This window comes from Pogona vitticeps, chromosome 5 (genome assembly GCF_051106095.1).
Source record: "Pogona vitticeps strain Pit_001003342236 chromosome 5, PviZW2.1, whole genome shotgun sequence".
NCBI lineage: Eukaryota > Metazoa > Chordata > Lepidosauria > Squamata > Agamidae > Pogona > Pogona vitticeps.
The window spans coordinates 21,028,845-21,044,263 of record NC_135787.1 but is presented as its reverse complement, the minus strand read 5'-3'; the positions used below and the strand labels follow the sequence as shown (position 1 = coordinate 21,044,263).

Below are 15,419 nucleotides of genomic sequence, written 5' to 3'. Positions count from 1 at the left end.
ATCTATCTATCTATCTATCTATCTATCTATCTATCTATCTATCTATCTATCTATCTATCTATCTATCTATCTATCTATCTATCTAATCTGCCTGCCTGCCTGCCTGCCTGCCTGCCTGCCTGCCTGCCTGCCTGCCTGCCTGCCTGCCTGCCTGCCTGCCTGCCTGCCTGCCTGCCTGCCTGCCTGCCTGCCTTCATGCCTGCCTTCATGCCTGTCGCCCATTAGTGCAAAAGCACTATGGAGGAAAATCCATGATGACTGTTGTCACTAGCTTCTGGAAATAAAACCTGCTGCTGCACTGCTACATGTTTCTTGCTAATATTCGGTATGCATGACATATCATGGAACCATCCTGTAATGATAAAGTGTATATGTGTCCTATTTCATCGTATTTATAACTTTTTATATTGTTTTCACATTATTATCTCCAGGCTTTGCAAGTTCTAGGGGCCTGGAGGTTCAACAACAACAAAAACTCAACAAAATAATCTATTGTCTCTGCAGTTTTTGTGGCCCCTAGGGTCTGCAACAATATCTGGCTACCTGACATTATGACCTTTATCTCGCTGTTATGACTAGAGGGAGGATTTCTATGATGTCATTATTTATTTATTTATTTGTTTGTTTGTTTGTTTGTTTGCAGCCTATGTTTGAACTTTTAAGTGAATTTGGACATGCTTATGAGTAATCTAGTGAGAAAAGCCAGATTACTCATAAACATGATTAAACTTACTTGTGGGTTCAAGCATAGGTTGCAGAGAAAGTGTGAAATGTCATAGCAATCCTCCTCCTAGTTATGACTATCAATTTTTGCAGGATCTGGAACAGCAGCCCCCAGACCAACAGGACATCAAGGGTCCATGACATTACACCAGTGGTTCCCAAACATTCTTGAACTGCAACTCCCAGAAATTCTGACCGGCACAGCTAGTGCCAGAAGCTACCACATGCATGTTCATTCTATACTGCTGGCTGACTGGCGCTGATCAGCCCCAATGCAAACCGTTTAGGGATGGATACCAGAATGAATAGCAAATTCTATCACACCATTTTCTGCACTATCATAAAGCAAGGGCCTTGTTGGTTCTCCTCGACATCTCAGCCACCTTTGATACCTTCGACCACGGTATCTTCCTGGGAAGGGTCTCCAAGTTGGGGATTGGTGGTCTGGCTCTTGCCTGGCTCCAGTCCTTCTTGAAGGACCATTCTCAGAGAGTCCATCTTGGGGAGAACGTTTTGGCCCCGTGGCTCCTCAATTATGGGGCCCTGCAGGGCTCCATCATCTCTCCAATGCTGTTTAATATCTACATGAAGCCTCTCGGTGGGGTTATCTGGAGGTGTGGTGGCTCGTACACTGATGACACTCAGCTCCACATCTCCTTTGTTCCATCAGCAGTGGATGCCGTTATGTCCCTAGAGCACTACCTGAGGGCTGTTCTGTAATGGATGCAGGAAAATGGACTGAGGCTGAACCCGGACAAGACAGAGGTCTTGAGAGTGGGTGCCCCTGTCATCAGAGGTTTGGGAAGCTCCCTCTCTTTTGAGGGAGCAACTCTCATCACAAAAAGTGTGGTCTGCAGCTTTGGGGTCCATCTTGACCTGGCGCTTGCCATGGAATTCCAGGTAACATCTGTGGTCCGCACCGTCCATTTACATCTTTGGCAGATTGCCCAGCTGCATTCCTATCTTGATGTTAGGGTGCTCACCACACTTGTCCACGCACTCGTAGTCTCGAGATTAGACTACTGCAATGCATTCTACGTGGGGCTTCCCTTGAGACTGATGCAGAAACTTCAAATGGTCCAGAACACAGCAGCCAGATTACTAACTGGGGTGAAAAAATATCATATTTCCCCCACTCTGGCCACCTTACACTGGTTACCCATTAGATTCTGCATTGATTTCAAGGTTCTAATGATTACATATAAAGTTGTCAGAGCGCCTTCTTCCACTTAGTTTGAATCAGTCACTCATTCTAATCAGACTGGGCGGCTGAGGGGCTTAACTCCGAGAGAGGCCCGGAAGGAAAAAAACTAGAAACCAGGCCTTCTCAGTGGTGGCCCCTCACTTCTGGAACATCATCCCTTCTGTGATCTGCCTGGCTCCCTCGCTGTGAGTTTTTAAGAGTAAACTGAAGACCTGGCTCTTCAGGCAGGCCTTCTCTCCTGACACTATTTAATTTTTTCCTCTGGTTTTTGGCTTGTCTTAGTCTTGTTATTATTTTAATTTTATTGCCTTTTTGGACTGTAAACTGCAGAGAGTGGATTTGTCTAGATGGGCAGTATAAAAGCCAAATAAATAAATAGAAGAGACGGCTTGTTTTTTCTGAAGATTGTGGATGATGGGAAGATTTAAGCTTCCCTCACCTGCAGCAACCTGGGGAAAATCATACACATATTGTATAATCATCAGCTTTGGGAGAAATACCCAATTGGCATCAATGAATGTAATAATGTTAAGGGGATGGCTCAGCATTTACCACTCTTCCCCATTTTTGCTGTTCTTCTGCAAGCAGGTCAAAACCTTTATCTTAGGCAAGCTTTCCCTCAGTGACTGGCCCCGAGTGGAGTTTTTAAATGGATTATTGTGCCTTATGGCTTTAAATGTGTTTTTGTCCTGCTAATGCTTTTTTCATATAGTATTTCTATATCGTGCCTACACCCAGAAGGAGCCAAAGACCATCTGCCGGCCATTAAGAGCCTCGTGGCACAGTGGTTAAAACGCTGTACTGCAGCTAAAACTGTGCTCACGACCTGGGGTTCAAATCCCAGGTAGCCGGCTCAAGGTTGACTCAGCCTTCCATCCTTCCGAGGTCGGTAAAATGAGTACCCAGCTTGCTGGGGGGGCAATGTGTAGCCTTTATAATTAAAATTGTAAACCGCCCGGAGAGTGCTTGTAGCGCTATGGGGCGGTATATAAATCCAATAAATAAATAAATAAATAAAATAAATAAATTTCCTCATCCTTCTGTATTTGTATACTCACCACTGTTTGTGTTAAATACAGTTTTTTTTAATGATGTGATACACCTTAAGATTCTTTTTAAGGAGAAAGGTGGGGTTAAAATATTTTAAACAAACAAACTGGCACCCCTGATATACGTTGGGCTGCAACTTCCACTCTCTCCAGGTATCCTATGAGGTACATTAATAGTGATCATGGACTATCCTCCAATAGCCCTGAACCTCAACTCTCAAGAAATTTTTAGTCTGTATGGTTTCCCAGCCCCTCGCCTTGATCAAAACTCCCAAGGAACAGTCGTGAGCTCCTGTTAGTTTGGATAAATGTTCGTCATCAGTCTGCTGTACCGGACGAACAGCAACCTGACCGCCACCGGGAAGACAGCCAGAAGCTGCAGAGGAAGTAGTTTCCCTTAGCACAAGATGAACCACCGCCGTTCATTTCGTTCATGCGCATTACAGACGCGTGACCTGACCGAATTTGAGACGGGGATTATGATTTAACAGCATTCTTTTACTCGCTAATCTCAGTTGCCCTGTGATTTTTAAGATCATTACAATGGCGTCCAAACGTTACATTCGTCCTGATTAACTTCCTCTTAGTTAATAAACACATGGAGGGGGGGCGGAGGTGAGAGAAGAAGCTCGAACATCACACACACACACACACGTGTACAACTTGCAATCCCGAAGTCTGTCCGGTTGGAGCGTGGGCTCCTTGGAACGCGTGCACTCTTCTGGAGGTTGGACGGGGCCGGGATCGCCCATTCAAACGCAGCCCCCGCCAGTCACGCACCCCACGGAGAGAGAGAAGCGGGTCAAGCCGCAGGCGCCCGAAAAGCAGCTGGGCCGGGTCAGAGAACCCACTCTGGGCCCAGATGGGAGTGAGTGACACGAGTCAGGTGACCCGACGGCTCTCCTTTACTCTCACCCACCCCACCCCCGCGGCCTTTCGGACGTTCAGGTTGACCAATCAAGCCTCCCCCCCGCTGCCCTCCCGCCCAACGACGGGAGGAGGAGTCGCGGGATGGAGAGCGGGCTGAGGTGGGCGCTCCGCTTCGCCCGGCGCGCAACAACGGACCACCTTAAGGGCCGGGATCAGGGAGAAAGAAGGGAGAGCCCCGGCCAAGTGTCACGCTGAACCCCCCCCCCGCCGCCGCCGCCGCCCGAAATCTGGGGCGGAGGTGGGGCACCGTGGTGGGCACGAGAGGGAGGGGGGAGACCGACCTCTCTATAAAATGCCTGCTGACGGCTGTAGTAAAAAGAAGAGGGTAGGTGGAGAGGGTGTGTGCAAGAGGTGGAGGGGTAGGGCTTGCAAAAAAAATTATTTCTTGTGTCGATTTTTAATATTCTATTTTTAAAAAATTTCTAATGACTCTGGGGTCATGTTGTAGCAAATCTCACTTCACGCACTTTACGTCTTAGCAGGTAAGGAGGGTTCCTGTGTTGGACGTTTGAATGAATGACAACCCATTGAACGACAATAAGTATTCTGAGCTGTTTCCAGTCTTATCTAGGTTGGTTTTGCATTTCAACAAACCACCCGTGGGAGTTGGATCGGTGGTTTGTTTTTAAAATAAGACTTCCTGGGGCTCTCTGGAAAATCATTTGCCCTTTAAGAGGGTCAACTGTTAGCCTAAGGAGGCTTGCCTGGGAATAATCTCCACTACATTCAGTGGGATTTATTTCCAAATGAGCTGGCTGGATAGCTCGGCCAGATAGGAGCCAGTCTTTTGGTTCCCCACTGTGCCTCTGTGGAGAAGAGCCAGCCTTTATAGCCTTGGACAGGTTGTACAGGTCTCTGAAGAAAATTCTGAATACTCAGTATCTAGAAAACCCTGGAAGTGGTTGCCAGACATTGCTATTAACTTGGTGGCTCACAATTATCATTATTATTATTACTAGACCCCTGAGAGGCTGAGCAGACAGATCTGAGACAGTGTCACTTCTTTCCTGGTGCTCCCTTTTCTGCTGCAACTTTGAACTTTACCTTCTCCTGTTAATAACTATTTTCAGAGAGCCTGTCATTAAACCAGATTTGCTTTTCTTGCAGTAAACCAAGAAAGGTGTACTACTGACCGGATATTGGTAGAGAGGGCTGCAGTTCTTCAGAATGGTTGCAACCAGCAGCTTAAACAGCAAGAACTCTTCATGCATATCTGAACTGATGCAGCAGCGCTTCCAGCATGCAACCTTAACTGGTGAGTATTCATGATGACGATGGTTATTTGCTGTTCACTGACTGAAAGTAATCTCTTGAGTGGAAGCTCATTATTGCATTTGGCAAAGCTGTATAGGCTCTGATATTTGAAAAATATCTTGTTAGTACAGGAAATAAGCCCCAAGCATTTGGGAAAAATTTTCTCTTGCAAAATTTCCTGCCATTTGGGAGAGGGGAGTATGCCATATTTAAAGAAACAGCCTTAAAAGTAGTATTCTTAATACTCGTTTTTTGTTAAGCTATAACATTCACAACTACCCAGTGGATAAAGACATGGACTACAATTTCAGGGGATTTGCATCCAAATCCCTGCTTGGTCTCTGGGGGCTGGAACTAGTTAAATGATATGTTAAACATCTCACTTACCTTGAAAGCCCTATTAGGCTTGCTGTAAGTTTGTTCCAATGGGACGGTACAAAACAGTAACTTTCACACTTTTTGTCCTATTTGGGCCCCAGAGAGATTAGCAACCCATAAAATTTTGAAATCATTTTAGAGAATATAACATAAAAGATGTATAATATAAAGTGAAATGTATGTGATCATGGGACATTACATTATTGCCATATAATCTCTAGAGTAAAACATCACCTGTTCTTTCCTTTTCTACTTTGTCACAACACTCAATATGTTACTGCTATGTACAGTATGTGTTTTCACTGCGTGTGGACAACTCTGAACAATTTCTTCAAGAAAACCTCCAATTCATTTTGTAGAATCATTGCCATTTTTTTAATTTGGCTACATTAAACAAAACTTCTATGCATAAAGCTAATGTAGACAGTTGTATGTTGTTTTGATATAAAATTCAAGTGAAACTGATGGTTTCTTACAAGTGGAGATAGCCAGAAGCATTCAGTGATAGAAAGACTAAAGCCACTTGCTTGGAATTAATTTGCACTGAATACAGTGAGATTTAGGTCTAAGCTAAATCATAGCCTTAAATGTCAATGAATTCAATGTGAATGGGATGTCATTAGTAGATGAAATCCACTGATGCTCTGAAGATGTGATTCAGTCAGTCAGCGTGGCAAAATGAAGCCCGTGCTTACCTTCTGAGGACCAGTCACAAAACAAGCAATTTAAATTGCAAACTGTGGAAGATGTGAAAGTCTCCTGCTTTAATAGATGTTGTCAGTACTGAATGAATTCCCTGTTCTAATGAAGGGCTGTTTCTAAGACATACTTTGGGCCTTAAACTCCAGGGATAGCATTGAGGATTGCCACCTTGTCAATTTGTCATTGTGCTGGTCTTGTTCTTAATTCTCTTTAGGATGAAAAAAGTGTGTAGAAATATATTAATTTTCCCTATCAATGAAATAGTGTGGCACATTTATAATCACATCTTCCTTAATGCAGTTAATGTACACCAGTTGCATCGTTTTGCGTGCGGAAATACTTGGATCTGTTTTTTGACAGGTTGCCAGAATATAATCTTTAGGAAAACATAGTTGGGTCCTCTGCTTCTTAGTCTACTTTGTCATCTCCCATGTGCGTGTTCCTGCTACAGTCATCTATTTCTCTTTTTCAAATAAATCAAACATTGCTAGGGGCCAGAAAGGCCTAGTTCCAATCAAAATCCATTTTATTGATCTCATACAACTGGCCCTACCAGAGCAGCACCGAATTAATAAACAGTTCTGGTTGAATTCAAAGCAGGGCTCGTTACCCGATATGTTATACTAAGCTGCCATTTGACATTAATGTGATGAGCCACTATGAAAATAAATATATTGCTTAAGGAAATCATTTGATACTGCAAGTGCTGACTGGCTTCTTGTCAGTTTTTGAGACTCTGTTTCTCTTCTATCCCTTACAGACTTTGACTACTGGGATTATGTAGTGCCTGAGCCTAATTTTAATGAGGTGGTGTTTGAAGAGAAAACATGTCAGAGCCTAGTGAGAATGCTGGAGAACTGCCTGTCAAAGTCAAAGAAGACCAGACTGCATTGCTCAAGGGTTCTAGTCCCTGAGAAATTAACCAGGAGGATAGCTCAAGATATCTTGCGTCTCTCCTCAACCGAGCCTTGTGGTTTAAGGGGCTGTGTTATTCATGTCAATTTGGAAATGGGAAGCATATGTAAAAAGCTCGATAAGGTTGCCTACGATCCGACTGTTGTCCCCACTTTTGAACTAACACTGGTGTTCAAACAGGATAATGGTTCATGGCCTAGTTTCAGGGATTTCTTCCCCAGAGTTTGCTTTATTTCTCAAAGTAAACGTACTCTCATCCTGAGCCCTGGATTTAGACTAATTAAGAAAAAACTGTACTCCTTGATTGGGACAGTTGTTGAAGAATGCTAGAAAGTCTGCTTCTCTCCCCTCCAATTTTTATTTTAAATTCATGAGCCTGAAGCCTTTAGAAATAGGACTTGATGTTTGTTTGTTTTAAAGATGATGCTGACTTTTGCACAATATCCATACATCTTCCTGGACTGGGAAACCCTCAGTGCAGCTAGCTGTCACTAGGTAGGATGGTACAGAACACAACTACCGATACTTGAAACATTCCATATTTGGCATCAGCTTGGCAAAGCCCATCAGCCAGCTTGACTACAGCTGATTCCTGGTGGTTATAATAAATGTTACCTGAAGTGAAGCTCTTACTTTTTGGCATTTTTGGATGTCCAATTTTTGTTAATCTAAACTCTTCTGGCCTTTAAGCTTTTGTTTGTTTTTAGAGAAGAACTAAGGAGATTAACCCCGAGGTTTCCAAAACAACTAGAAATGCATGTTTCTGGGATATTTAAGCCAGAATTAGTAGAATGTTTTCAAATATTGCAGCAGTGATGGAAGAAGAGGGCGGAAATAACTCCTTGCAGAGCGATGTTAACTCGTGTTAATGGTTGGGACCTTCTGCTGCACTGTCACCCAAGTTGATCCAACTAGCTTTTCTTGACCCAGCTAACATCTGTGTAATTCCAGTGTGGAAGGCAGATGCTGTAAAGGCTGATTGGGTTGGTTTGCTGTGGACTCATTTGCCCAGAGTATCACGAAGAACTGATTTTCAACTGCACAGGCCTTTCTAACTTCTGGAAATGTGATGGTGGTGGTGAAGTTTGTAAACCACTTGATGTGACTTTGGCCACTGAATGTCGCTTTAGTTTCATAGAACAAATGTTGGTTGCTAGTGTTTAAAATGGCCCGGGGGCTTATAAGCATACTGTTTCACAGTGAGCTGTCCTACCAACCCCACTCCCACTGTGGACTGCCCCGGTTGTGTTTGTCAAAGTGTTTGACCTGAAATGTTGCTTAAATTGAGCTTGTCTTTCATGCTGGTCTAAGGAACTATTCATGCAATCTCTTTTTGTTGATTTGTTTCCCCCATACTTCTGGCCTCCAAAAAGGCTGGCTGATGAAGCAGATCTTAGTTGCCTTATCAGAGTTGTACAACTGGTGCAAGGGATGGTGGGTTCGGACATCTGTTTCACCACAGGCTTGGAGGAGCACTTTAGAGCTCTCATAAGTTGGCTTCAGAGAAGAGAATCAATCAAATCCTATGAAGGGCAAGAGAGGTGAACTGGTCATCTAATCTTCTGCTGGTTTTCGTCCATCTACTTGATACAGAGGTGGGCCTATAAGCATGAAACATCTTCCACAATCCAAGGAGTGATCCATCTCTTTGGCTCTTGGTGGCATTTTACCTCAGTCTCGAGAGGGGGCATTAAGCAGGCTCGGGAGAGGAATCCTTGTATCCGAAAGCCTTTCAGATTGTAAGGATGGGACCTTCTTTTAGCTTCGTTTCTCTAGATTTTCGTCTGGCTTGCCTGGACATGACTTCAAGTCCTTTTACTTAGTTTGCCATCTTAGAGAACCTCTAAACATTATATAGTCTTATCACTTTCTCAAACCCCGACAAAGTTGACATTGATAGCCAGTATCCAGATAAAGTGTTACACTGAATGTCTTTCTAAATGTTTTTTTTTTTAGTTCTTAAATGTTGTATTTCACGGGACTGCAATCTAAGCTTCATGTATTGATACACACAAGTTATACTAAACAATACCACCTTTAAAAGAACAGAAGTCAAAGTTAAGTGTATTTTTGCCAGAAAAGCATTAGGGACCAGATCCTAATCCAGGAGCAAAAAATAGTGGCCTCCAGATGTTTTTTTACTTTAGCTCCCTAAAGTTCCAAATAGTATGTCCAGTGGCGTGGGACTTTGGGAAGCATAGTCCAGAACATCTGGAGGGCCAATACTTCCCAATCGTTCTGAAGCCAAGAGTGTAATATCAAAGGGGAGAGACAGAAACTGATGTAGTCTAATTCTCCAAGCTTTTTATTGAATCCATCTTGACCAGTATGTAGAAAGAAGCAAACTGGGAACTTTCAAGCACTTGGATGTTTGTGTAGTGGCACTCTGATTTTCTTCAGATTACTTTCTTGGCGATAATTGAATGCATTTATTGTAAAGAATAATTCACATCTTCTGACCTTACCACAAGTACTTGGTATTTTCTGGCATAAAAGCCTATGGCCAAAAAAAAAGAAAAAAAGTTATCCAAAACAAAGTCACGAGGACTCTCATAGAAGTAGAGGTCTTTGTGGTCTATTCAGTTGCAGGGGAAAAGTTATACGGCTAATATTAGCACACTATTTGGTACATTTCTGCATGCTGGGTATCTGAAACTGTTGTTGGTACAGGACCACAGTAAACTGGTATTGCACTTAATGCTTTTAACCTTGCAATGTTAAATGATGGACTTTCTATGACTGTTTCTGTGCTCTGGGTTTGCACTGAAAAAGACTATTTTGGAGTTGTGAAACATTTCTCATATTGTCTTGTTCCTTCCTCAGCATTGACCTCAAATGTGATTTTTATGGAAGACTGTCTATAAATAAAGTTATATTTTTAATTCTCAGGTCTTGGGTTGTTATGAGAAATATAAATGTCATCAATGAGCATCTTTTCAATGAGCACCATGGATGCTCCTCCCTCACCTCCCTAGCCAGCGACCCACTCACCAGTTGGAGTGTGCTCCTCTCTTCCTTCTCTTTGGTTGTTTGACCAGTGCCCGGTAGGAACACGGGTTTGCTTGTCCTACTGGTGACTGGTTGAACAGCTGAAGAGAAGGAGGAGAGGAGCAAGCTCCAGCTGGTGAGTGAGTCATTGGCTAGGGAGGTGAGGAGGAGAATTCTGAAGGCTAAAACAGACAAACATGCATCTTTGCAACTAGAAGTCAACACAAAGGTAAAGGTTCCCATTAACAGTCCAGTTGTGTTTGACTAGGGTGCGGTGCTCATCCCCATCTCCAAGCCATAGAGCCAGCGTTTGTCCGAAGATAGTTTCCTGGTCACGTGGCCAGCACGACTAGACACGGAACGCCGTTGCCTTCCCACCGAGGTGGTACCTGTTTTTCTACTTGCATTTGCATGCTTTTGAACGGCTAGGTTGGCAGGAGCTGGGACAAGCAACGGGAGCTCACTCCGTCATGTGAATTCGATCTTACGACTGCTGGTCTTCTGTCCTTACAGCACAAAGGCTTCTGCAGTTTAACCCGCAGCGCCAGCATGTCCACTTCAACACTTACATGGGCACAATTATCCTCAAATGGCTTTCACAGCCTCAGAAGTTGCAAATTAGTTTGCTTTGGTTTAGTTCTGGTAATCGGGGAGGGGAAAAGCAATGGTCTTTTGCAAGCAAGATGGAGTGGAACTGGTAAAACCACTTCTTAAATATCTCACCTTGAAAGCCCTATTAGGGTCGCTATGCCAGTTCCAACTTGATGGCATGTAACATATAATTTGTGAAATCAATTTTATGGATTGCATAATGAACAACAACAAGGAAAGTTTTTTTTAAAAAAAAAAACCTTACTGCAACATATTAAGTAGCTTTTTTGGCCCATGATGAGGACTGAATCTACATGTTTTTAACCTATGGATGTAATAACCTGCTGACTGGATAGTGGGTTAAGTATCTGGCTGTGGAGCAGAAAGTTGGGAGTTCACAGGGGCCCCATTCATCCCAGAAGAGCCAGCCTGGGTGATCTTGGTGAAGCTATACAATCCCAAGACACCCCCTGAAGAAGAAAATGCTAAACCACTTCTGAGTACACTACCAACAGACCTCTGAAAAGGGTCACCATAACTCAGAATTGACTTGAAGGCACACATTATTACTATAATCTACAATGGCATTTAAAATTAACATAAACACTCCAAATCTATATGGAGCAACACTGTCCTGAAAACACTGTAAAGAACCGTTGTATGTTTTCCTTGTGTACAACATACTGCTGCATAAGCATGGGAAGCTGAATGTCTGTCACAGAAACACCAAATTGGAGAAAAGGTGGATAGGTAACACTTGAACCTGTTTCATATATGTTGAATATTTATTTATTTATTCAATTTATATCCCGCCTATCTAGTCGGTTAGGACCACTCAATATGTTGAATTCAGAGATACTGAGGTATTTTACTCATTCAAAATCTCCATGATGTGCCTTCACTGGGCTTGGTTTTTCTGGTAGTGAGATTATAGGAAGATAATGATATATTTGACAACTTAAAAATAAATAGATTGAGCATAGGTGGAGAGTCATAGTTGACATTCTAGAGATCACTGCTCCCCACTAGCATTCTAGGAGAGCAACTAATCAGCGTCAGAGACCCACAGTTCTCATCTCTCTCTCTGATACTGTTCCCTTTGGGCTTCAAAGGATTACACATATTTTCATCTTTTCCATCTTCCCTCCAGTACAGCAATCTCTGTTGTGTACACTTCAGCAATCAGGCTTGCAAAAGAAAATGATATATAATGATCAATTGTATGATCAATTGTACTTCTGCTTCTAAAACTTTCACAGTCAGACATCTTTTGCCACTTGAGGGAACAATGCTTCTAGATAGGGAATCATCTTGTGTAGTCTGGCCCTCAGCATCAGAAACTGCAGGCTGTTTGCATTTATACAGATACAGATAGCTGACATTATTGCTAGGGAAAGGAAGAAGGTAAGTGAAGAAAGACCTTCCTTGAGCATGAAAAGGTTCATTCATATGTGTCCTGGCCTCTTTCTACTAAGTTCAACTTCTCCAACTAGTTTGGCCCATTTCATCAGTTCTCTGTGATGGGGCAGAATCTTGAGAGGTTATTTCATTTCAATCTAGTGAACAAATGTTCGCTGTTTAACGGGGCTAGACACGTTCCTAGTGCCAGTAGGAGAAAGGAAAGCAATAACCTAAATAAAACCAGAGGCTTTCTGCAAAACAAAGCACAGCACAGGGCAGATACAGTTCTGAAATGAGGCGCTCTCTGTTGCATCAAACCGTGCTTGGAACTGATTTAGAACACAGTTTGGCCTTTTCCAAAAGAAGCATTTGAATCCTGAATATGCTTTCTAGCTATCAAATGCTTTGAGGCTGAGAGAGGACAGCAGACGGCCAATTTTAATTTCGTATTGGCTTCCAAAAGATGATGATAACTTGCGGCTGCAGAAAGAACATTTTTATGCTGTAATAAATGTCTTAGTCTAAAAGGTTCTCCAGGACTCTTTGCTGTTTTGACTTTCTCGCTAATCATGCAATCCGCATGCAGCTGAAATCAACCAGCAGAACTTCCCATTGACAGCTTCACTGCTGTTATGTTTATAGAACACAATCTTCCCCAGGAGAGAAGCCCTCTGAAACGTGAGAGGCTGCACGGAGTGGCTAGAAGATGCTGAGGCAAGCAAGTCTTGCACAAGATTTTCTCCCCCCTCCCTTTTTTTAAAAAAGGAGGATCGTTTCTTCCTTACATGACAGGCTTCTCTGTCTCCGTGGCTGCTATGCCTAGGATGCCCCCAGATGATAATGAATCGGTCCTTCTCTATTCACAAGAGAATCCTTAGACAGGTATATTTTCATGAGATGCAGAGCGCTGTAGAAGCCTGCCTCTGAAATGGAAGACTGGGGAAATGACCAATCCTACAGAGGAGAGTTTGTGAAATTTAGAGACAGAAGCAAGAGTGGATAGGGAAATTCAAAGTGACTTGCCAGCAATATAGATGCAACCTAAGAGTTTAAAAAAAAAAGCCCAGCTTCTCATAAATCATATAAGGTTATACTGAGAAGTGCATTCTCATTTCCTTTTTGTTCCCCAGTCTTTAATAAATGTCCAGGGTTTTCCATAGTTGTACAAGTATTGTTGTACAATTCAGAGCAGAAATCAAGGCAATAATAAAAAGTAGGAGGACCCGTTAAGGGAATGATGGAAGTGATTCTAACACGATGTCAGTGCAATCAGATAAATGCAAAGATAGAAACTGCAAGATAGATCAGTGGTTCAAGGTATCTGGCTGTGGAGCCAGAGGTTGGTGGTTCAATTTCCCACTCTGCCTCCTTGACAGCAGCTGGACTCGATCCATAGGGTCCCTTCCAGCTCTGCAGTTCTATGTTATTCTAAATTCGATGCCCCAGACCACACCAGAAAGGGTCACTTTCATGGAAGCGTTCTCCCTCAAAGCAACCCTTCCCTCTACTGGTGAATAGCCCCAGCCCCCAAAAGTAGAAGGCTTACAGCTGGACGAAAAAGGTCACGCTTGGGGATGGTTTGGAGTCAGGCTGGAGCACCTTTCTCCATGGGTTGTTTGATCACCAGGGAGAAGATCACACCAGATCACTCCACAAGCAGTCCAGATTGCAGTCTATTTCCCCATGTGATCTCACCTACAAAGAGGAACAGCTGTAATATTGTTACCGGCCAAATCTGAAGTCAGATTAGACCAGTACTGGGTTCGAGTTCTCTGGCAAGGATCACAGGCTAAGACACAAGACAGCTGAACAAGCCAATTTTATTAAAGTACAAAAGTTCAGCTGGGCCTCCCATCTTAAAAGCAGAGGGAGACCCCGAGGTGATGCATTACATACATTTTTATAATGGTACAAACAAAGAGCCATAAAAGGACTACATTGCTATTGGTCATCTGTCGCCCAACTTTTGGATCTTGGCTGTGATTGGACTTCAGGTGTTTCTGCAGTTGACCTATTGGTCATCTGTACCCCAACCTTGGATCCTGCTCCTCATTGGATTTGAGATGCTAACTTAGCCAATCAGAAGTCAGAAGAAAATATCAGTTTTATGCCCTGATGTTTCTTTGACCTGTGCCCAAGATGCTGCCTGAAAGTCTCTGGGCAGGATATAGAAGGCCCTTTTGTTATTCCAAGTGTAGCCATCTGGCCATACTTTACCACAATGTCAGTTCCTGGTGTAGGATGGGGGTTTCTTTGTTTATTTGGATGGGCCATAAATGCTTATCAGCAGTGCTATCAGCTAAGTGTGAATGGTCTTTGTTGTTCCCAGCTCTGGGTTGAGGCAGAGTTAAAACAGAATGGAGTTTGTAAAACAAATGTGACCATTTGGGAGGGCATACATTCTAGGGGTTGCAGAAATACAAAATATAGAGGAGTACAAATATAAAGTACATTTGGGATAAGATACAGTTGTTGTGGTATAGATACAGAGCATAGATATAAATGTATACTAAAATAAACAATAAATGCATAGTACATTACAAAATAGCATAATCAATGCAGGAAATAGTGTTATTCAAAGCACTCTGCTTGTGTTACATTATAATTCAATAAGGGCCTGGTCTCAACTACAAGGGCATTATAACAGAATATGTAATCTTATGGCATGGAAAGGTTACCAGGTATTTTGATTACAGACTACATAACCCATACAGTGCTTAAGACTCATTACAGAAAAATCTATCATAAAAAAAATATACACCAAGCATTAACTACGAATGAGAATGAAATATAAAAGAATAAAGCATAATATTGCTTGTTAAAATAAGGTTTCATCTTGGCCCACTCACAATATTAGCCCCCATTTCTCCTTTGCATAGCACCTTTCAGAAACGACCATTTGGAACTCTTTAACAGCTGCTCTCCCACCCCCCAGGGTTCCAGAATAACTTGGTGAGGAGGTGTTTCAGGGGAGATGGGTAGGGGGGTTGTGAAACGCTCTCTCTTACCACGTCTCCCAAGTCATCTCTGCTTACATGTGACCTTCCCTTCGGGTCATTTTGCAAAGGAGAAACAGCTGCAAACTGATCCTGCATGTAGCTCTGTAATGACGTTTGGCTTATATTCCACACTTCTCAGCCTCTTTTGGTATTCAGGATTGCTTTTTAACACATTAAAATAGGTGCTAACAGTTTTTCAAAGCTATATTGTATTGCAGTTAAATGAGGCCTGATTAGACACTTTTTTGCTCTTTGGTCATCATTATTTCTCTCAATAAATCTCAG

General features: G+C 42.8%; 1 protein-coding gene and 1 long non-coding RNA gene across 4 annotated transcripts; one reads left to right on the top strand and one right to left on the bottom strand.

The window, feature by feature from the left end:
• The first annotated feature begins 3,606 nt into the window (after positions 1-3,606).
• Positions 3,607-10,043, top strand: DDIT4L (DNA damage inducible transcript 4 like). 3 transcript variants are annotated; one of them, XM_020805442.3, is made up of 3 exons: positions 3,607-3,862; positions 5,014-5,161; positions 7,001-10,043. In XM_020805442.3, exons 2-3 carry the CDS (start codon positions 5,074-5,076, stop codon positions 7,483-7,485), a joined length of 573 nt encoding a protein of 190 aa, XP_020661101.1. In that variant the 5' UTR covers positions 3,607-3,862; positions 5,014-5,073; the 3' UTR covers positions 7,486-10,043. The 3 variants fall into 3 exon arrangements, with proteins under 3 accessions (XP_020661101.1, XP_020661099.1, XP_020661100.1); XM_020805440.3 differs by lacking the exon at positions 3,607-3,862 and adding an exon at positions 3,948-4,231; XM_020805441.3 differs by lacking the exon at positions 3,607-3,862 and adding an exon at positions 3,949-4,388.
• Positions 10,044-13,938: 3,895 nt separating this feature from the next.
• LOC140701884 (uncharacterized) lies at positions 13,939-14,883 on the bottom strand. Its single transcript, XR_012080877.2, has 2 exons — positions 14,147-14,883; positions 13,939-14,076 (listed from the first exon to the last, which is right to left on the bottom strand). It is a non-coding gene; the product is annotated as an uncharacterized LOC140701884 (long non-coding RNA).
• Between the last annotated feature and the right edge of the window lie 536 nt (positions 14,884-15,419).

Bases quoted from the DNA above. Each gene is read 5' to 3' on its own strand.
- DDIT4L (XM_020805442.3), top strand. From the start codon at position 5,074: ATGGTTGCAACCAGCAGCTTAAACAGCAAGAACTCTTCATGCATATCT. The intron at 5,162-7,000 runs GTGAGTATTCAT...TATCCCTTACAG, and splicing joins CCAGCATGCAACCTTAACTG to ACTTTGACTACTGGGATTAT.